The sequence below is a fragment of the Schistocerca gregaria genome, chromosome 4 (genome assembly GCF_023897955.1).
Source record: "Schistocerca gregaria isolate iqSchGreg1 chromosome 4, iqSchGreg1.2, whole genome shotgun sequence".
Classification (NCBI taxonomy): Eukaryota; Metazoa; Arthropoda; class Insecta; order Orthoptera; family Acrididae; genus Schistocerca; species Schistocerca gregaria.
Window position 1 is genome coordinate 177,497,217 of NC_064923.1, and position 23,854 is coordinate 177,521,070.

The window sequence follows — 23,854 nt, forward strand, 5'->3', positions numbered from 1 at the left end:
TGACAAATTAAACTTCGACCTCTTCCATACTTCCACATGTGTTTACTCAAGAACCATATTGTCGAAAAGTACCACATTCATTTTAATTTACCTTAAACTGTGTGGAAGTATCCTGCCTTGAGCAAAAACTGCAGTTTAATCGGATAAAATCTTTAGTTGTGTAGCTGACTTTGGGCTGTTGTTGAAAGCCGAGACGTGAACCAGTGGAGACGGAGACATCGAAATAACTAATGCCACCACTCTAGCTCAGAGTTTTCAGACTAACATAAGGTGATAAAGGCCACATACTGCAAAAACAATTGCACTGCACGAATTGTATCTATGAGATACAATTCCTTGACATGCATATCTAGTAACAGCCTGAGATCCAGAGCGAGAATTATGGTTTCAGTTGAGTGAGATTAACCCTCCCTTTTGTTATTGGGTAGGGGTTTGCGAATGTCCTCCCGACTTCTAAACTTAAATAATTTCAATCAGATTGCTCTATTTCACAGATGGGTCATATTTAAAATAAAGAGGTAACATTTCGGGGCGTAGAAACAAGGTCATAACCTTTTATGAACGCCCTATTCAAAGTACATGGGCATGTCTTCCCTTCGATGGTTTGTTTATTTATTTGTAGTGTCTCCTTTCTAAATCCCTATTCAACTAATGCCTTGGTGACTCTATACAAATCCTACGGCTCTGCTCTGATGGTACCCACTTTTCGGATGTAACGTGTAACACGTCATAGTTGGCCTAATTTGTCATTATTTTTTGTGAAGCTAAGTGTGATCATTTCCACAATAGGTTCCAAATTGTGCTCCTCTTGCAATGTCTGGATTCATGTGTATCCACTGAAGGACTTTCTTTTTAGTACCTGGACGTGATCTTGTTTGGGTCTTTGTAGCGAGAATATATGAGGTGCTCCCATAAGGATTTTTGCTAATACCGTTTCCTTGTAGTGCCTAACTGTGTTGAGATGTTGAGCTCCATATTGCAGAATAGTGGAATTAGTTCCTTCGTCTTGTCAGAGACATTCATTTTTAAATGTAGCGCATGTCTGTGGAAAAAGAGTTTCTGATCCAGTGTGAATCCGAAGTACTTAACAGCTGCGCTCCAAGATACCCTATGTGACAAAAAGTATCTGGACATCGCCAAAAACATAAGTCTTCCATATTAGGTGCATTGTGCTGCCACCTGCTGCCAGGTACTCCGTATCAGCTACCTCAGAGGTCATTACACATCGTGAGAGAGCAGAATGGGGTACACCGCGGAACTCACGGACTTCGAACGTGGTCAGGTCAGTGTATGTCACTTGTGTCATACGTCTGTATGCGACATTTCCACACTCCCAAACATCCAAAGGTCCACTGTTTCCGATGTGATAGTGAAGAGACAACGTGAAGTGACACGTAAAGCATAAAAGCGTAAAGGCCGATCTCGTCTTTTGACTGACAGAGACCATCGACAGTTGAAGAGGGTCGTAATGTGTGATAGGGAGACACCTATCGAGACCATCACACAGGGATTCCAGACTGCATCAGGATGCACTGCAAGTACTATTACAGTTAGGCGGGATGTGAGAAAACTTGGAGTTCATGGTCGAGCGACTGCTCATAAGCCACACATCTTGCCGGTAAATGTTAAACGACGCCTCGCTTGGTGTAAGGAGCGTAAACATTGGACGGCTGAACAGTGGAAAAACGTTGTGTGGAGTGACGAATCACGGTACACAATGTGGCTATCCGATGGCAGGGCGTGGGTATGGCGAACGCCCGGTGAACGTCATCTACCAGTGTGTGTAGTGATGTAGTGACAACAGTAAAATTCGGAGGCGGTGGTGTTTTTTATTGAGGGGTGGGGGGGAGGGCTTGCACCCCTTATAGTTTTGCGTGGCACTATCACAGCACAGGCTTACAATGATGTTTTAAGCCGGCCGGAGTGGCCGTGCGGTTCTAGGCGCTACAGTCTGGAGCGGCGTGACCGCTACGGTCGCAGGTTCGAATCCTGCCTCGGGCATGGATGTGTGTGATGTCCTTAGGTTAGTTAGGACTGATGTCCACAGCAGTTAAGTCCCATAGTGCTCAGATCCATGTCAACCATTTTTTTTATGTTTTAAGCACCATCTTGCTCCCACTGTTGAAAAGCAATTCGGGGATGGCTATTGCATCGTTCAACGCGATCGAGCACTTGATCATAATGCACGGCCTACACTTCAATAACATCCCTGTAATGGACTGGGCTGCACAGAGTCCTAACCTGAATCCTACAGAACACCTTTGGGATGGTTTGGAACGCCGACTTCGTGCCAGGCCTCACCCACCGACATCGATACCTCTCTTCAGTGCAGCACTCCGTGAAGAATGGGCTCCCATTCCCCAAGAAGCCTTCCAGCACCTGACTGAACGTATGCCTGCGAGACTGGAAGCTGTCATAAAGGGTAAGGGTGGGCCAGCACCATACTGAATTCCAGCATTACCCATGGAGGGCGCCACGAACTTGTAAGCCATTTTCAGCCAAGTGCCCTGATACTTTTGATTACGTAGTGTACCTCTCGCGTCTCTGTTGTGGAAGGTTTTTGATAAAGGATATTTCCGTTTTTTTGGCCGGGTTAATTTTATGCTTGTCATGACTGCACCACTCTGTGCTGAGATCTAATTGCGTCTGCGGTCTCCTTACGTAGGTGTCCACTAGTGAAGTTCGCAGTGTTATCTGCGAACTGCGCCAGTTTAACGTTTGCAATCACCGGCCTGTCGTTGAAGTAGATTCTAAATATGAGTGACGACAAGCCTAATCCTTGGAGAAATACGACGAGTTTTATGTTCGATCTAATGCGTTCAGTTTGCGCTCGTATTTTTCTGTTGGGAGCACGCTATAAATTTTGGTGCGTCATCTTCTGGAACAATTTCTCATGTCAGACTTTATCACAGGTGTGTTCCACGTCTACAAAAACAGCAGCGGTCAAGCTTCCTGTACTGAAGTTCTTCGTTAGTATTCGGTAATTCTCGACAGTTGGAGCTCTGCCGAAATCTTCCCCTGGAACCTATACTACTCTGGCCGAATCGTTCGTTTTGAACTAAAATGTCGTGTAGCCTGTCCTTAACGAGTCTTTCGAACGCTTCTGCATATCTGTTCCGATAACTGATCGGGCAATGGCTGGCAGGTTGAGTTAAGTCTTTCCTTAGTTTTTGAATAGGAATGAAGTGTGCTCACTGCCATTTTTCTGGAAAGTATGAACTGAGCAAGCGGGTAGCGTAGATTATAATCAGCAAGACAAGTGGTTTTCTAGGTACTCTCCTAAGTTGTTCATTTATTACTGTATACGCCCCAGACGCTGCACTGTTCTTTAGACTTTTTAACTTGGTCCTCATTTCGCTAGGTGTTGTTAGAAGGGGTCAATTTCCTGATCTCTTGCATGGCTATCAGTTGTGTGTGTTTCGTTGGTTGTTATTTCGTACTCTCTTTCTAGGGTATCTATGACTGTATTAGTCGAATTTGCTTTTCAAAAGTTTCAGCAAACGCGTTGTTTATAAGGCTGTTTCGAAAACATAGGAAGCTTGTTATCCTTGAGCAGGAGCTATGCTGATCTACGTGTCGTTGCAACGTCAACGTGCGGTATATACTGTGAAGTAAAACTCCTGGCTTATGGAGATGATATAGTGTGCTGAATGAAACTGAAGATGAACTGAAGACATGTACAGATCTCTCAGGCACAGTGACAGCAAAATGGGGGTTTTGATTAACCAAGAGAAAACCGAAAATATGAAAATAGATCGAGTCATAAACCCAAATCCTTACTTTGAAATTGATCAGCATTCTAAGTTCAGAAACGTTCTCCAGTTTAAATACCTTGGATCACGATTCAACACTAAAAAGATCATAACAATGGATATAAATGAAAGAACAGCCTCAGGGTCAAGATGTCTGTACTCACTAAGCAATCCACTAAAAAGTAAAGCGTTGTCAATCACCACAAAGATGAGGATATACAACACTATGATCAGCCCCGTAGTACTGTACAGTTCAGAAAGCTGGACACTTACAAAGAATGAAAGAGAAAAAAAACTGAATGTTTTCGAAAGAAAAGGAATGAGAAAAATCTGGGGACCTGCGTTGGAGAATGGTGTATGGAGAACTCGAAAGAACAATGAAATTTATCAGTTAATGAAGCAACCCACTATCATCCAGAAATTAAAAAGTAGGAGACTGCAATGGGCTGGACATGTGCCTGGAATGGAAAACAACAGAATCACCAAGAAAGCATTTGAAGGAACTCTCCAGGCAAAAGAAAAGGCTGCCAGGAATAGAAGGCGGTGGAAGCAGATCGTTGATGCAGCGCGTGGTCTACAGGGCCTGTGATCGCTGAGAAGAAGGAGAAGTATATACTGACGAAGCGAGCACGTCTCGTTAGCCTGAACCGACGCATGTTTGATGGAACCGTTTCATATGCTGTACTCGGAAGAAAACGACTGCAGTTCTACGAATTGTTAAAAGGAAAGTTTCACTGGTGTAATTTATGAGATCGCTTCCTATCAGTGGCGAGATATCCAGAGCAGTCGGCGGCCACAAAGAACAGCCTGCTGCGATCTTTTATCACATGAGTTCCTCAGTTCGCAAGACGCCGCCATGGCCTTCGGTGTCGTGACGCGTACTGCCCTCACCTGCTACACGTGCGCCGTCCTCTTCAGCTTCTGCATGCCAGCAGGTGAGCCTATGGCTACATTCTGTCCAGTCACAACTCGCATTCACTCTAAGGCACGTCTTTCAACTTTCACCGTTCTTGTCAGAGTCTTCTTAGCAGACGGATATACGTGGTTGCGATACGTTTGCATTACTCATGGGTTGCGCTAAATATTATGGACACCGTGACATCAGTTTCTCAGTCGTGGGACGTTTCCGTAGGTACCAGATTAGTATTAATGCAGTTAGATACTTTTTCTATTCATAAGAAAATACTGAGTACGGTCGCGAAAGATTTTTCGAAATTTCAATTGTATTAAACCACTCTTCACACTAAATAATATGTGACACGTACGTTAATAGAATTATAAAAATCTGTTTCCGAAGAATATACTTAAGTTAAAGTTTATATATATTTTCTCCATTCTTTCAGTTCCGTCGTTTCATCCATCATCTTCATATAGGTCGTTTACATTTTTGGCGGGTTGTACTGAACATGAAAATGTAACTTCTAAAGAGGTCGTTTCCGAAAAAATAAAAAAATAAATAAAGAGTTGTGTAACGGAGCTAATTATTACGAATGGTCACCTTGCAGTGGAAGCGTAGCTTGCCGTGGAGCAGATTTTGGTTTTCACGTTAGCACTGCTGCGAGCCGTGTACTTGCTTAACACTGCGTGCAGCACATTACACATACTGTCTCTGAATCTGAAGAAGTACTATTAAATATTAATCGATATTTTTCATACTTAGTTTACCAAATGGATAACATGGATAATATATGGATAACATAACCATACTGTTAAAACTTCATAATAATAACTTGAGTACTTAGGGAGAAATAAATTTTTATTTAAAAAGCGTAATAAACGTACTGACATTGTGAAACTGACTTGGAGACTGTAATGTATTCATCTATAGTATCAATGGAAAGTACAGCCAATGGGATAGGTTCATACAATATAATTTTATGGAATTGTCTTTAGTTTCATTACCTCAGATTTCTGACGTAATTAAAAGTACTTTAAATTTATTGTTTATCGCGTTTTGGTAATGAACTGAGACTGAGAGTGTGAATAGAGGACATATGCACGTTAAGAATGTGATATTTTATTAAAACTATGTAAATGTGTGCGTGGGAAAGCTGTTGCGCGATAAGGGAATTTGTGATGTATGTATGAGTGAGGTTGATTTTGTAAAAGGCAGTCAGGAAGGGGGTGGAGTATTAAATTTATTAGTAATTTACTTTTGTATAAAGGAATGTTTTGTTTTCATTAAAATTTATTTAGATTCGGAATTACGAAATTTCTAATCTAAATTACTTGTGGTAAACTAACTGGTAGATATTAAAATACCGCTAGTATGTGAGTGCTCTAGATGATTTGATAGGCTGCTTAAAATACTAGCCTATAGGAATAGTCGCTTAAGCCGTCTTCTGATAAACACATACCCTAAACCGCGTGAACTAATTTGTACCAAAATGAAAAAATTCGCGCATTTGATCGGATCCAGTGTTGCTGACAAAAAGCGACTATAGTATTGAGAATTTCGTGAAAATTTTAGCATTGTGAGTGCTTGATTTTAGGAGACATTTGCGCGTGAACGTTTCACGTCGTACATAAACTCCGCATGGCGTGTTTCGTGCAGCTTACGAGACATTTTGGTGAGCTCTTCTTTACAAGAATCATACTGAACGACTGAATCTGTTAACTCGTAAATAGTTGTGGGCCAGTGACTGTTTAGGACGTTCAGAATATCGGGTCGGACTAAATACCTTCTAGTTGCTTTCGGATGTGAACTTCAGAGGCAGTCAGTAACATTGCATATTGAAGCTGGGATATTAAATATGGACTAGATAGTCATATTCCGTGTTTTAAAGACGATAAACCAACTTAAAGGTAATTTCAGACATTTTTTCAAACGAGTCATGCAAGAATCCCGAATCCACCATAGCTTAACTAGCTTTCAGCTATTGACCATGGACTGGAGTTATGTAGCTTTGAGTGTTAGGTATTTACACGAATTTTCGCCAGAGCTGCCTTTCTCGGCTAAACCAATATCTACCATCGCGGAGCGAAGGGGCAGACAACCTGAAACCTATCCAGGTAAGGGGACTGATTGTTTAAAGGATAGTGAGATCTCAACCCCTCCCCAGAGCAAGTGGACCGCGTGTGGTTATAAACATCAAGTAAGTCCGAGTGACACAGCCTAGTGCTAAGTTTGCACGTCACAATTATCGTGGGCCCAATCGTCACAAATATGGAAGTGAATCCTTCCTAGAAGATTTAATTGAGCGTACAAAATAGTTTGTCGTGCGTCGCTAAATCTTCTAGAAAAAAAATTCCTAAAACATGTTTCGTGGTCACCTTTCTGTTTAACAGTGATTTCGAAAGCGACAGAAATAACATTGTCCCCTTCTGCGAAGGACTTGGTGGCAGTTCTGGAGCATCATTTGACTGCACTCAACACACAATTGCACTCTGTAACAAGGCGTCAGCGTCATTGCTCTCATTACAAAAAAAATGGAAGCTGGTTGAGAGACCAATATTCTTCATATTGGCTGGTGATCCTATTATACAAGGACTTTCGCACGAAAGCTCACACACGCTGGAACTCGCGATGAATGTTTGTGCACGATACATTTGTGACACTTTTACGACCATATCAATCCTGCCTACGAACTGATATCGTGGCTACATCCTGATAGGGATAGACAGTCATACCCTGTGTTTGCTCTATCGTCGTCTCAATGAATGCACTCCCTGTTGTTTGTCTTCCGCTCTTACACTACTGTCTGGACAACTAATGGGAAATACTCTTTCCCAACAAAATAAAGTTCTCTCTGAACCATCACCTATCACTGCCGTGTTCTGTAAATCATTTTCTGCGTTAGAAACCGGACTTTGGAAATATCTTCCTCAAAATATCAGAGAAATTAAATTCCTTCCTAACTTCGGAAGAAGGTCTACCTATCGCAATACCCAGCGCTCCTAAAGTTCCGTACAGCACACTCTCGTCTGTCCCCCTCCCCCACAACTCTTCCACACCCATTGTCGTCATTTGTTTTCTGTTCTTTGATAACAGCGACTGTCACTGCCGTTTCACTTTTCTCTTCTTTCCTTGTATCACCTATTTCTGACTGGTTTGATTCAGCCCACCACGAATTCCTCTTCCGCACCAAATTTTCATCTCGTCCTCAGTTATTTGACGGATGTGTTCCAGTCTGTGTCTTCCTCCACCGTTTTTGCCATCTGCAGCGTACTCTAGTGCTGTGGCAGTAATATTCTGATGTCTTAACAGATCTCCTGTCATCCTGTACCTTCTTATCGTCAGTGTTTTCCATGTATTCCTTTCCTCGCCGATGCTGCAAACCTTCTCATTCCTTACCTTATAAGTCCACCCTATTTTCAAAATCATTCCGTAGCACCATATCTGAAATGCTTCGATTATCTCCTGTTCCGGTTTTTCCACAGTCCGAGTTTCACTGCTATAGTGTCCTGCTTCCAACGTACCTACAGAGAAATTTTTTCCTCAAATTATAGTCTCTCTTTGATACTACTAGACTTCTCTTGGTCAGGAATCTCGCTTCTGAAAGTTCTAGTGTGCTTTTGTTGTCCTCCTTCCGCCCCCCCTCCTCCCCCCGGCCACCATGGGTTATTTTTATTTTGCTTCCAAGCTAGCATAATTCCTTAGTTTTGTCTGCTTCGTGATCCTCAGTTATCATGTTAAGTTTCTCACTGTTCTCATTACTGACGCTTCACATTACTTTCGTCTTCCTTCGATTTACTCTCAGTCCATATTCTGTTCTCACTGGACTGTTTATTCCATTCGAAACATCCTGTATTTCTTCTTCACAATGATAGCAATGTCATCAGGTAATCCTATCACTGATGTCCTATCACCTTCAATTCTAATCCCACTCTTAAACCTTTATTTTTCTTTTGTCAGGGGCGAAAGACTGCGTCCCTTCTTACACCCTTTTTAATGAGAGCTTTTCGTTCTCGGTCTTCCACACTTATTGTTCCCTCTTGATTCTTATACATATTGTATATCATCGGTTTTTCCCTATACTTCACCCGTATTTTTCTCAGAATTTCGTACATCTTTCACAGTTTTACAGTGTCGAACAATTTTTACTGGTGGACAAATCCTATGAGCGTGTCATGAGTTTTTTTCAGTCTTGGATTCATTGTCAGTGACAATTCCGGAACAGCCTCTCTTGTGCCTTCACCGTTCCTGAAGTCAAATTGCTCGTCACGTAACAGATCATTAATGTTCATGTATTATTCTTGTCAGCAACTCGTATATATGAGCTGTTATACTGATGGTGCAATAATTCCCGCCCATCTTATATCTTGCAGTTTTCGGAACTGTGTGAATTACGTTTTAAGACTGATGGTACATAGCCAGACTGATACCTTATCACCTTAGTTTCCTCCCACTTCCTAAGTGACTTGTACTTGTGTATTCATGAATTTTCATGAACATGTATTTCCCTCTTTCGTTGATCAACTTAAATATTTCTTCTCTTAACCGTGGTATCATAACAGTTATCTCCCTTGTACCTACGTTTATCTTTCCAAATTCTGCGATTGATCTTTTCAGAGACGTCGATTTCTGCTCAACTTAACTGCCTACTGAGCTATTTGTTATCGCAGTATCTTTAGCCTCGGAGAACTTGGAGCATATCTCTACATCCATAGTACTTCCTCTTCCCATTTCTTTGCCCATTGATCCTTCCTGACTAGTCTGTTAAACGTCAGGGTACTTCTCAACATTACTAAATTGTGATCTGAGTTTATATCTGCTCATGGGTACGCCTTACAATTCAGTATCTGATTCTGGAATCTCTGACCTTGATGTATTCTAAGTGGAATCTTCCCGTATCTCCTGGCCTTTTCCAAGTATGCCTCTTCTCTTGTGATTCTCGGTCAGAGTATTCACTCTTACTAGCAGACATTTATGGCGAAACTGAATTAGTCTTTTCTCCTTTCTCGTTCCTACTGTCAAGCTCTTGTTATCCTGCAACACTTTCTTCCACTCGTTCCCTTACAGCCGAATTCCAATCACTCACGACTATCAGATTTTCATCTCCCTTTACGTTCTGGACTACCCTTTTAATATCCTCAAATATTTTCTCTCTTCATCCTCTGCTTGCTACGTCGGCTTGTCTACCGGAACTATTGTCGGTATTGGTTTGCTGTCGATTATCATGAGAAAATCCGTCACTGAATTGTTCACAGGATCCCAGTCTCTGTCCTACCATCGTATTCATAACAAATACTACTCCCGTTATACTATTTTCTGCTGCTATTGATATTGCAACCTTAGCATTTCCCTTTTGAGATTTGCTATCTTTCCTACCTTGGACAGACGTCTGGCGTCCACGCCTCGATTCGTATAACGCTACCTTTCCACTGGCTATTCAGTCTTTTTCTGATCGTCACCTCCTCATTGGCAGTCCCCTCCCAGAGACAGTAATTGGGGCTTAGTATGGAATGTTTTGTCAGTGAAGAGGTCATCATGCAACATTGTCAATTACTGGGCACATGATCTATGGATACGCATAATGTATCTTCAATGCATTGTTTTACATTGCCTTCTGCAACCTCTTGCCGATGATCACTGTTGATTATTACGCTTTTTAGGGGCAGTTTCCCAGCCCAAGGGCAAGAGTTTGCCCCGAGCCTCTCTCCGATCCCCTGCCCTCTTTTACAAGGCCATAGGCAGTACGGGAGCGACTCCTTATGGCGGAAGTCTTCGGCCGCCATTGCTGATAATATTTTATTCAAAATTTAAGCAGTGGTGACGTTCGAACCCAGGACCCAAAACTTTTTGATTACTAGTAACAGACGCTGTCCATAGATGACGGAATCTGCATATAAAAATAAAACAGGTAGTAGGGGAGCTTGGTAATAAACTGCCACGTGACACAAACGAGTGGTTATAATAATAACTCAAAAAGAAATGTCTGCAGTCACAATGCTCCACTATTGCAGATGTTACAGTATGTCGCTACCAAAGTTACTTGGCTCTCATGCAAATATAGGAAAGGCCACAAACCGCAGCAGTGTGTCCTAATTAAACTAACCGATCAGCAGTACCTCTGAAAGTTTGTGAAACACAATCTAGGAATGCTTGATATGTCCACATACTAATCTGGATTTACTTTTAAGTACTAGTACGATCTATTGCAAAAGTCTTTAAATGTGTTCAGATTATTACTTTATACAAGACCAAGTTGGCAGTGGTCGGCCTCTAGTAGGTGCAAATTCAGTGCTCTTCAAACAACAAGTAATTCATCAGAGTGCTACCTCTGTGTTAATCTCGCAAAAATTTCAAACACCTGCTACATGTGTGCTGATATTGTACTACTCTAAAGACAGCACACAATAAATTCTCCAAAGTGTGTAACTCTGCTGGAATTAAGCTGTCTTGATGTGTGCTTTGTGAAAATTCGCTTGTACCACTGTACGAAATTCTGTTATCAGCTTTGTCACGTGGAATATTTTCTTGGCTTGATAAACAGATCACTGAGGAATATAGACAAATTTTTCGACTTAACAGCTCTGAAAATCGCGAGACTAAATCGTCCCTGACGAAATCTTGCATTCTACCCCTTTATTCTTAAGGTTGGTAGAGCTGAAGAAAACGTGTTGAGTATGCAAGTATTTGTGTAGACTGGAGCCTTGTACAGAAGTGAAATTTTTGAGATAACCAGTTCTGACGAGAAACGAATATCAGATTTTGGAATGTGGAGCTCTAGAATGATGCTAGATCGTTTAACTAACGATGAGCTACTGAATCAAAATGAGGTAAATACAAATCAATGGCATAATTAAAGGAAGGAAATCTATTGACAGGACACATCGTAAAACATTAAGAACTTGTCTATTAGAAGCAAGGCAAGACGTGAATAAAGTACGCAGGTTCAAACTGTTACAGGTTATAGAAGTTAAGCAGAGATGAAGAGACTAACACAGGATAAATTACAATGGAGAGTTGCAGCAGAGATGAAGAGACTAACACAGGATAAATTACAGTGGAGAGTTGCACCAAACCAGTCTCCGGGCTGAAGGTCACAACAAAAACAGCAGAAAGAACAACAACAATTATAATTATAGAAATAATCGACACATAAGGCTTTGCCACACTACAAAAATGCCGCAGCTGTTGGAGAGCTGAGGTTGGCAGAGGCCGCTTCGTATGGACAGGAAATGTTGCGACAGGTACCGATAAGTAACAAGCAGTATTTTGGAGGCAGTCGGCCAACTTTTCGTGAAATAAATAACCAGTAAACAACCTACAGAGAGATGTTTACTTACCTCAGACAGTACAGCAGCCTCACATGCGGTACTTATTAGTTGCTAAGAATGTAAAATTGACACGTTGTCACTCTCTCTCGACTGAAACGTTGACGTTAACGATATTGACATTTGAGGATAGGCTGTGTCCAAAAATGCGTACTCAGTTCATGCTTAAGTTATTCAGATGATTTGTTCATCCGAAATCACCACCAGCTTGTGAGGTCTCTTGATGATTTACGTAAAATGAATCTACAAAAAAATCTATGTGAAGTAAAATATTTTGAGAACAATTGCCTGCAATAACATACATGACTATATTATAAAGTACATGTGGCAATCCTAAGCATTAGCTTGTATATGTGGACAAGCGTTTACACTATACCGTGTTCATCATGTAAACATTACATCCTGTGTTCTTCCGCGTTTGGTTGCTTCTCATTGGATTTCATTTTGCGTGGATAAGCCAAGCTCTCTCGAGTACAGTCAAGAACGAAATAAGGATAAGTTTCTATTTTATGCTGTGCATTATTGCGCATATCGACTGAGCGATAGTAAGGGACAACAGCCTTACAGTCGTATTCAGCTTGGGCAGCACTGGCCAGTCAGATCGTCCAACCCGCAATGATGTGAGCAGCCGCAGTTACAATATAGCTTCGAATGCCATTTAATTTTTAAAGAGAATAAATTAATATTCGGAAAAAGTCCAATACCGCAAGCTTCTTAGGGGACCAGACGGAAAGCATAACATCCACTCTTTCGTAGCTAACATAGTACTGATAACTAAAAACAACAGTGATGAAAATTATTATCTTAAACACAGGGCAATTTTTCTGTGCATGATATGTTTGACGTAAAAGCATGCTCCGTATAGTTAAATATTGAAACCACTGAACGGTTATTTATAGTGAGTCGTCTGGAAGTCGCTTAACTCCTTTTAGATCCAAATACGACAAATAATTTCGCTACTAGAACTATCATCTGCTACACCGATAACGATAGTTCAGTGACAGAATCCTCGAAGCCATCCAGGCGCCACATTTTCTCCTCCTCTTTTGTGACGTGCCGTTCTCTATCCGGACACCGTTCGGCAGTGACGTGTGGTAGAAGCTTCGTGCATTGGTTCCAGTACGTCACTCCTCGCGACAAATCCCTTAACTTGGCTCCATATCAGCTGTGTTCTGTTGGGATCATTCTGAAATAGTACGGAAATTTTGCGAACAGTACGTTATTAAAAACAAGAAGATGTGCATTTTCCCATTAAAATGATGGTTAGATATGTGTTAATTAGCATTTGTTTGATGAATTTTACATTTAAAAGTGTTACGTATTCCAGGTCAATGAAAACAAAGGAACACCAGAGCGAGATTTGTAGAGTCCATCCATGAATTGTACTGATCAGCCACACATATGGATTTCAAAGCTCCTTTAACTATATTTATTACACATATTCAGAAAACGTAAATACTTTCTGTAAATCTGTGAAAAACATTAAGAATAATCTGTTCCTCGCCACTTTTTAACGGTGTTTCAGACGCGTGTTTCACTATGGAGCAGAAAGCAACTCCAGCCATTTTCACAGTACAGTACGTGTTCACAGCTCGACAATCAGACCACAACTGTAGGGAGACTGAGACTTACACAATTTTTGAAATAGAAACTACATAGCTAAAGTAGATTTAGAAACACTTTGATGATTGTTAATACATTATAATATCTTATTCATTTATTGTAACACAGCAATAAAGTATCTAACCCAAAAGAAGGACCTACTTTCAACAGCGCAAGAGCACCAGTGTCTGTGTGCTACGGCTGCTGACCAAGCATTACATTTGTTGAAATGAGATTTAGTCTTGTGATGAAAGTGTGGATAGAACGAAGAAAAACTGAAGTTAACGAGGACAGCCTACCCGTATAAACGCTGTGTTATTGTCACCTTACGCTTATAATCAGCACGTAGGATACGTACGTACTCCATAATCACGACGCATAACTTTGATGTTCGGTGATGATTATTTTGCATAGAGTGTGCAAAGGTTTTGAAGAAAGAGACAAAATGTCAAAGGAAAACAAGAACAATTGTGTTGTCTGGGTTGTAACGTAAGTACGTAACACTGAATTGTCGCGTCAGCTCTTTTCAGCAGTATTCCAGAATTACGTATGCAATACGTTGACGCTATGTGCTGGTTTCTCATTACGGCTAAGGAGGAACTTTGAAAGCAGAATACTAACTGCCGACGACCACACACCTGAAGAAAGACTAGCATTTATACTCTGCTTGCTAGCGACTGGAGACATTAACGTTAGCAATTATTTCGCATTTCAACAGCTGCTGTGTCTCGGATAGTTTCTGTTACTTAGAGTAGGGAAGCCCTTATAGGATTTTTTATTAAATTACGTATAAGGAAGATAGTGCTACTGAACTATGATTAACGAGATGTGAAATAGACAAACGACCTATCACACAGGCTACATGATAAAAACTTCTACACAGTTGAAAAGTAGGAAGTTACCTCGATCACAGGTAAACAATTTTTATTTATTATCAAAAATCTCTTTTATAATAGTGATACTTAGGCCATTCAATACAGCTAACATTAACGTATGCAAGGAGAATAATCAAGAATTTCTTATGTTTTAATTATAATCATCGTAATAGTCACGTATTCCAACTTGTTCACTTTCAAGGACATTTATTATAAATTCACTTTTTAATAGAAAAGAATTAAAAACTCCGAAAAAGAATTTTCACTCTGCTGCTGAGTGCTGATACGAAATTTCATTCGATCCCTACCCGCCTTGTCTTCTCCTGCTTGTAGCTGACTCTAAACCTAAAACAAAACAAAAAAATATGCTTTACTTGCTTTAGAGCACTGAGAAATTGTAATCAGTTTGTCTTTTGTGGAAACCTCACAGATACTAAAAAAAAGATGAATAGCAAAGAAAAAAAGAATGGTAGAGCATTTGCCTGCGAAAGACAGAGGTCCAGTGTTCGAGTGGCAGTCCAGCAAACTGTTTTAATCTGCCCAGAAGTTTCAGATCAAAGGCTGTGGGTATTCACTCCGTTCGCGTCTCATACAAGCATCTTATGAATTAATTGTCTTATACACATCTCGTGTTAGTCCTTTTCATGTTTAAGGCATTTTCTACTTGAAAAGAGGGAGGTGACCATGATAAAACATGGAATAACCAAAAAAAGAGTAATAGAGTGAAATAACCGCAGCGTGGAATGTCAGAGGGCTGAACGTTATAGGGAAGGCTACAAAAACTGAAAATCGAATTTTCAAAGCCTCTATGTCAACATAGCAGGAGTTAGTGAAGTGAATTGTGAAGAAGAAAAGGGTTTATGGTCAGCCGAAAACAGGGTAACATCAAAAGCAGCAGAAAATGACGTAATGGGATTAGGATTCCTTATAAATAAGAACGTAAGCTGCTGTGAACATTTCCGTGATAGGGGTGCTCTCACCAGATTGGAAAGCATGCCAGAGCCGACGCCAATACTTCTGGTGTACATGCCGGTGCCACAAGAAGAAAATCAAAAGAAAGTAAATGTGGATATTTAACTCGATTCAATAGGTAAGGGGAATGAAAATCTAATAATGATGGAGGTTTGCACTGCGATAGTAGGGGAAGGAATAGGAGAAACAGTTACGGGAGAATATGAGATCGGTAGTGTGAACGAGAGAGGAGAAAGGTTAAATGAGTTATTAATAGCAAATAAAGTTGAAAAATTACAGGAGGAGGAGATATATTTGGAAAAAGGTTGGAGATGCGGGAAGATTCCAGTTGGACAACAACTTGGTCAGACAGAGATCCTGAAATCAAATAGTCTATTGTAAGGCACACACAGGAGCAGATACATACTCAGATCACAGTTTAGTAGTGATGAACGGTTAGGATAAAGAGAATCGTACTGAAGGTGGATATTATACACTACTGGAAATGGAAAAAAGAACACATTGACACCGGTGTGTCAGACCCACCATACTTGCTCCGGACACTGCGAGAGGGCTGTACAAGCAATGATCACACGCACGGCACAGCGGACACACCAGGAACCGCGGTGTTGGCCGTCGAATGGCGCTAGCTGCGCAGCATTTGTGCACCGCCGCCGTCAGTGTCAGCCAGTTTGCCGTGTCATACGGAGCTCCATCGCAGTCTTTAACACTGGTAGCATGCCGCGACAGCGTGGACGTGAACCGTATGTGCAGTTGACGGACTTTGAGCGAGGGCGTATAGTGGGCATGCGGGAGGCCGGGTGGACGTACTGCCGAATTGCTCAACACGTGGGGCGTGAGGTCTCCACAGTACATCGATGTTGTCGCCAGTGGTCGGCGGAAGGTGCACGTGCCCGTCGACCTGGGACCGGACCGCAGCGACGCACGGATGCACGCCAAGACCGTAGGATCCTACGCAGTGCGTAGGGGACCGCACCGCCACTTCCCAGCAAATTACGGACACTGTTGCTCCTGGGGTATCGGCGAGGACCATTCGCAACCGTCTCCATGAAGCTGGGCTACGGTCCCGCACACCGTTAGGCCGTCTTCCGCTCACGCCCCAACATCGTGCAGCCCGCCTTCAGTGGTGTCGCGACAGGCGTGAATGGAGGGACGAATGGAGACGTGTCGTCTTCAGCGATGAGAGTCGCTTCTGCCTTGGTGCCAATGATGGTCGTATGCGTGTTTGGCGCCGTGCAGGTGAGCGCCACAATCAGGACTGCATACGACTGAGGCACACAGGGCCAACACCCGGCATCATGGTGTGGGGAGCGATCTCCTACACTGGCCGTACACCTCTGGTGATCGTCGAGGGGACACTGAATAGTGCACGGTACATCCAAACCGTCATCGAACCCATCGTTCTACCATTCCTAGACCGGCAAGGGAACTTGCTGTTCCAACAGGACAATGCACGTCCGCATGTATCCCGTGCCACCCAACGTGCTCTCTAAGGTGTAAGTCAACTACCCTGGCCAGCAAGATCTCCGGATCTGTCCCCCATTGAGCATGTTTGGGACTGGATGAAGCATCGTCTCACGCGGTCTGCACGTCCAGCACGAAAGCTGGTCCAACTGAGGCGTCAGGTGGAAATGGCATGGCAAGCCGTTCCACAGGACTACATCCAGCATCTCTACGATCGTCTCCACGGGAGAATAGCAGCCTGCATTGGTGCGAAAGGTGGATATACACTGTACTAGTGCCGACATTTTGCATGCTCTGTTGCCTGTGTCTATGTGCCTGTGGTTCTGTCAGTGTGATCATGGGATGTATCTGACCCCAGGAATGTGTCAATAAAGTTTCCCCTTCCTGGGACAATGAATTCACGATGTTCTTATTTCAATTTCCAGGAGTGTAGAACACTAAGGAACTATGAGATGCGTTGGAGTTCGCTAATGATGTATATACACTCCTGGAAATGGAAAAAAGAACACATTGACACCGGTGTGTCAGACCCACTTTACTTGCTCCGGACATTGCGAGAGGGCTGTACAAGCAATGATCACACGCACGGCACAGCGGACACACCAGGAACCGCGGTGTTGGCCGTCGAATGGCGCTAGCTGCGGAGCATTTGTGCACCGCCGCCGTCAGTGTCAGCCAGTTTGCCGTGGCATACGGAGCTCCATCGCAGTCTTTAATACTGGTAGCATGCCGCGACAGCGTGGACGTGAACCGTATGTGCAGTTGACGGACTTTGAGCGAGGGCGTATAGTGGGCATGCGGGAGGCCGGGTGGACGTACCGCCCAATTGCTCAACACGTGGGGCGTGAGGTCTCCACAGTACATCGATGTTGTCGCCAGTGGTCGGCGGAAGGTGCACGTGCCCGTCGACCTGGGACCGGACCGCAGCGACGCACGGATGCACGCCAAGACCGTAGGATCCTACGCAGTGCCGTAGGGGACCGCACCGCCACTTCCCAGCAAATTAGGGACACTGTTGCTCCTGGGGTAACGGCGAGGACCATTCGCAACCGTCTCCATGAAGCTGGGCTACGGTCCCGCACACCGTTAGGCCGTCTTCCGCTCCGCCCCAACATCGTGCAGCCCGCCTCCAGTGGTGTCGCGACAGGCGTGAATGGAGGGACGAATGGAGACGTGTCGTCTTCAGCGATGAGAGTCGCTTCTGCCTTGGTGCCAATGATGGTCGTATGCGTGTTTGGCGCCGTGCAGGTGAGCGCCACAATCAGGACTGCATACGACCGAGGCACACAGGGCCAACACCCGGCATCATGGTGTGGGGAGCGATCTCCTACACTGGCCGCACACCTCTGGTGATCGTCGAGGGGACACTGAATAGTGCACGGTACATCCAAACCGTCATCGGACCCATCGTTCTACCATTCCTAGACCGGCAAGGGAACTTGCTGTTCCAACAGGAGAATGCACGTCCGCATGTATCCCGTGCCACCCAACGTGCTCTGGAAGGTGTAAGTCAACTACCCTGGCCAGCAAGGTCTCCGGATCTGTCCCCCATTAAGCATGTTAGGGACTGGATGAAGCGTCGTCTCACGATGTCTGCATGTCCAGCACGAACGCTGGTCCAACTGAGGCGTCAGGTGGAAATGGCATGGCAAGCCGTTCCACAGGACTACATCCAGCATCTCTACGATCGTCTCCATGGGAGAATAGCAGCCTGCATTGCTGCGAAAGGTGGATATACACTGTACTAGTGCCGGAATTGTGCATGCTCTGTTGCCTGTGTCTATGTGCCTGTGGTTCTGTCAGTGTGATCATGTGATGTATATGACCCCAGGAATGTGTCAATAAAGTTTCCCCTTCCTGGGACAATGAATTCACGGTGTTTTTATTTCAATTTCCAGGAGTGTACTTCCATAAGGAACACCACCGTAGATAGTTCAGTTGCAGAGGAGCGGAAATCTCTAAACAGAGCAGTCTCAGAAGTTGGAAAGACTACCGTTAGCATTAGGAAGGTAACTTCGAAGAAACGACGTGGAACAGTTGAAATACTTAAACTGATTGACGAAAGAAGGAACTTCAGAAACGTTCGGGGAAAGAAACGATTACAGCAATCAAAATGAGTTTGGGATGAAATAAAGAGTAGGTACAGGGGAACTAAGGTTCATTGGCTGCATGAAAAATGTGAAAATATGGGAAAAGAAATGACAGTCGGAAGGACTGGTACAGCGTAATGAAATATACAGGATGTGCAGGGGAACCAAGGTGGATTGGCTGCATGAAAAATGGGAAAAGAAACGTCAGTTGGAACGACTGATACAGCATACAACAATCAAAACAACCTTCGGTGAAACTAAAAGCAAGGGCGTCAAGAGAGTGGAATGGGAATTCCACTGTAAAATGCAGAGGAGAGTGCGAGTGGTGGAAGAGTACATTGGAAGCCTGAATTGTTTGATGACGTCACACAAGAAAAAAATTGAGGCTGAAGCGATAGGAGATCGAGTATTAGAGTCACAATTTAAATTGGTTTTCGAAAACTTGAGATTAGTTAAAGCAGAAGGGATGGATGATATTTAATCGGAATTTTTAAAATCATTGGGAGAAGTGGAAAACGAACGACTGTTCAAGTTGGTGTATATAGTTTAGAAGACTAGCGGCACGTCATCATACTCATGGGAAAATACTGTATAATCCATTCATTTCTGAAGATAGCACATACAGGTAAGGCCGAGAAATATAACACAGTCAGATTGAAAGCTTATGCATCCAAATTGCTGACAAGAATAATACACAGAAAAATGGAAAAGAAAATTGAGGATTTGCTAGATGACGATCAGTTTTGCTTTAGAAAAGGTAAAGGAACAAGGGAGCCAATTCTGACGTTGCGGTTACAATGGAAGCAAGACGGAAGAAAAATCAAGACACTTTCGTAGGGATTTTCGAGCTGGAAAATGTGTTCTAAGATGTAAATGATGCAAGATGATAAAACTGCAGTAAGTTGCCTACAGGTACTGCTCATTCAGTTTGTACACCTCCTTCAGAATGTGTTAATTTATGTATTGTCTGTACCACTAATTTTTGTTTGCATACCCTCTGAAAAACCTCAAAAAAGTTTTGTAGACATTTATGAATAGGGTTATCTGTCAGTTTTTCAGTTCATCAGTTGCCCAATTTTTTTTAACCGAATGACACTAGGAATCATCTCACATGAGTTAATGCTGGACAGCGCAGAATTTCGGTTTGTACCGCTAGAAATGGTTGCGGTAAGATATTTCGGGGTCATGCCATGAATTACCCAACGTTATCATTAGCTATTGATGACACTTAGTTTTCGATATATTTTCGCCGCCCATGTACCGTGGTTCAGTTTCAGTTCCTCCATATATTCTCTTTTTTCTTCTAGCTTCATTTCATATATACAACGAGTTTCTCTCAGACCGCTTCAACCTGTTCTCCTTCTACCAAGGAATATAACGTGTTTCTTCAGAAAATATCTTCTTCTGCCGCTTCTTCTCGTTAGTGGTTGTGCATTTCCAAGTCTTCCTCAACTTCTTGTATTCAGCTAGTTGTTATTTTAGTTAGTTTAATTAAAGTATGTTTACATTTCTTTTTCTCTTCCGTATATGCCAAACATGGTGTTTTTTTTTTTTTTTTTTTTTTTTTTTTTTTTTTTTTTTTTTTTTTTAAGTGGCTGGAGCCCGGCCTTGGGTTGTGGAAGTTCTGGAGGCCAAGACCACAACGCCCAGAAGTCCAAACATAACGACTGAAACTCCCAGCACGACGACTCCCATGCCACCAACCGCAGAGTCTATGCTTTGGTCCCACTCCGGGAGCACCTCTAAGAAGCATCAACTCCACACATCCATGAACCCGCAATCAGCACCGAAGAACAACACCGTCAATAAGATCACCACCAGTGAAGCGCCACTGCCATCCATCGCGCTAGCTGCTGTTCAAATGGAGCCACAACTCTTCCCATCCATTCAGCCTCAACTCCTAGGAGCCCTTAAACCTGAAATGTTACCATTATAATAGGTAACCTGACCCTTATGTCGATACTGGCAGTGCTGATCCCTCAATGTAAGAGTACTGAAGGGAATCATGTATTTGCCTCCAATGTCATAAGCACCTCCAATGTCATAAATGTTCTTCTCCACCTCGACTGCAGCTGTCCATATTTCTTTGGAAAATATCTATCAGTGCCCAATGATAGAACGATGCAAGGCACTTGTAAGCCCAAATGGCGTACTGAAGAGTTGACACCAGTGTCAGTGGACCAGAGGGGCGAGAAACGAACATACATCAGTCTCCAGCTCTGCTACGCTGCGAAGTCTAGCAGAAGAGACACAGGAATATGTGGAGTGACCTGACATGTACCTGGAAATAATATATATGTAATGGGCGAAACAGACAGGGACGAGAACCACATTCTGGTAAATGGTTCTTACTAAGCAGCATCATCATGTCCTTATTGCCCCAGATACTACGACCAGGGTCAGTGAAATCAGTGGGTGCATTGGCCAGGTTCTCAGCAGCTTAAGCAATCGTATGGTGTGGAACTGCAGCGACCATCAATAGTGGCTTCCGAGAAGGTGCAAGTTCCATACTATGGTTGGAGAGAATGGCAGTATGCGTAAGTGTTCTGGTCAAATTACCACCTGTGTGTGACACTTTTTACTTGCAGTGCACCTTTAGAAAGTGTTTGCATCTAAAAGAATCACTAGCACCACACTTTTTCTTTGCCATCTTTGGAGGAGTGTCTTAGCCCATCATAAATACCTAATAAAATCTAAAATTGCATATCAAAGACGGGACATGTTTGGCACTCATGGTGGATGACTTTAAGGCACGTCAGTGACGATGACGCTGCGGCATAATCCTCACTTTCTCCCTCTGGTTGGCAGAGCTGAGGGAAACGTGTTACTAGTTCCAAGTTTTCCCAGTTCTAAGAAGTAACAAAGTAGTGGACGTCATTACAACTTATATATCGTTCATGTGATATTGCATAAAATAATGTAGATATTTAAATAAACACTTTTAATGATTGTGTAAAATCTATCTTTTTTATTCCTATTGGAAGTCTTCCTCTCGTTTGCTTGTGTTATACTGAAATGGGTGTTCTTAGTGGTTCTTTTCTGACGGTGTACTTTGGAACTTCTATATTCACACACGATCTCGTTACCTACTTTGATTCGGTGCTTGCTGATACTTGGTAGGGGGTGGCCCAAATATTTATTTAATTAATTAGTTACTGTATTTGAAGTAAACAATGTTGCGCAACGGATAACGCAAAAGGGAGGAAGAAAGCAATCAAAAACGAGGTAAATAATGCGACCACTTGCAGCACAGTCTGACACGATAGTTATTCATATGGGCTTATGATTTATTTACTGACTCAAACAGTGTTATTTCAGAAGGTGAATCTGATCAGGATTGCATTATCAGCCGGTATAAGCTCACTGAAATTACTAACGTGAATGATCTGAGGGTAATTCTTATTTAAAGACGTAATTCATTTATTAAGTTTGCCCAAATCTCAAAGTCGAACAAACCATACACAATATACTTTATGCTCTAAGGGTGCTTACCAACTACAACTAATCGATATCATAATCTGCTGTGCACGGGATTAGAAGCAAGGTACGTTGCTACGTTGCTACTGAGACTTCTGAGATCATGATGCCTTTCGTAACTATCTTTCATACTCACGCTACACACACACACACACACACACACACACACACACACACACACACACACACACACACACACAGGTTAATGGCGACTATCTGTCATAATTATGGACACAAAATGGATATGGGGCACTGAGTATGGGAACAGTGAGTATCTAATCTCAAAATGTCATTTGATGAGAAGTAGTGATGGAGCAACCAAAAATATACGACATAAAACACATATAAATCAATAGTACATTCTACCTTACTCTTCAAAGGAACACACGCCTAGCCTGGCATGAACTCCTCAAGAACGATCAGTGATCAACGACTATGCAGCCAACACCATTTGGGTGAATTGAAGTCAATGGCAGAATTGCGTACTTCCCATGTTGGGTCGTTATGATTTATTAGCAATATTCTGCACGCAGCACGTGCAAAGCCTTTCACAAAGTTCCTTAAGAACGAAGGCAATGGCACAATTATATATTCCCCAAGTTGGATCGTTCTTGGATGAAAAGAGAATTGCACACGCTATCCTTAACTAACGTCGGAAGAAGATGGTCGTTTCTCCATGCAGTCATACCCTCATAGGAGCACGGATATAAAGGCCAACAAAGCAAAACTAAACAAAATCAAATAACGCCACAGGTAAGAACACTCCAGTAACGCACACTATTCGAATATAAACCTTAGCTGAAATACATGTATGAAAATGCTTATTCTTGGTTACAATGGTTAGGATCACATGTTTACCTGATACTCAGCTGAGAAAGCCCATATGACAAAGAAAAGGCATTTAATACTCTGAAAAATAGCTACTGTAAATAAAGATACTTAAGTCAACGAACATTTAAAGTACTGCCTAAGACGATGCTTTAAGTGCATTATGTTTTATCCTCTGAATTTACTATTAACCTGATGGAGACATGTGTACAGTTCGTCCATACTCTCAGCCCGCAGGATTCTAATGCTGAAAACTGTCGGAGTGCTGGATAACAGGCACTTTGCACATCTATGAGGGGGATGGGAGGAAGCTCCTGCGGACTCCAATGAATCTACCACCACAGGTTCATCTTTGGCTGTTCACCCCAAATATTAGCTTTTTACCAAAGATGAAGTAAACATGTGTCTGTGTATTATAGCTCCTTCACTCATGAAGCCAGAGGCTCTCGATACCCCCCCCCCCCCCCAAAAAAAAGTAACAATGACGAATTTGTCATTAACAATTCAGAACCAAGTCTACCTTGAGGTAAAATAATGAGTTGGAACAGTCAGTTCTGTCACAAAACCTCTTACC

The 23,854-nt window shown here is 42.6% G+C and overlaps 1 protein-coding gene across 1 annotated transcript; it reads left to right on the forward strand.

The window, feature by feature from the left end:
- The first annotated feature begins 4,571 nt into the window (after positions 1-4,571).
- LOC126267976 (uncharacterized) lies at positions 4,572-21,927 on the forward strand. Its single transcript, XM_049973323.1, has 2 exons — positions 4,572-4,687; positions 20,568-21,927. The coding sequence occupies exons 1-2, from the start codon at positions 4,609-4,611 to the stop codon at positions 20,909-20,911; spliced, it is 423 nt and encodes a 140-aa protein (XP_049829280.1). The 5' UTR covers positions 4,572-4,608; the 3' UTR covers positions 20,912-21,927.
- Positions 21,928-23,854: the final 1,927 nt, after the last annotated feature.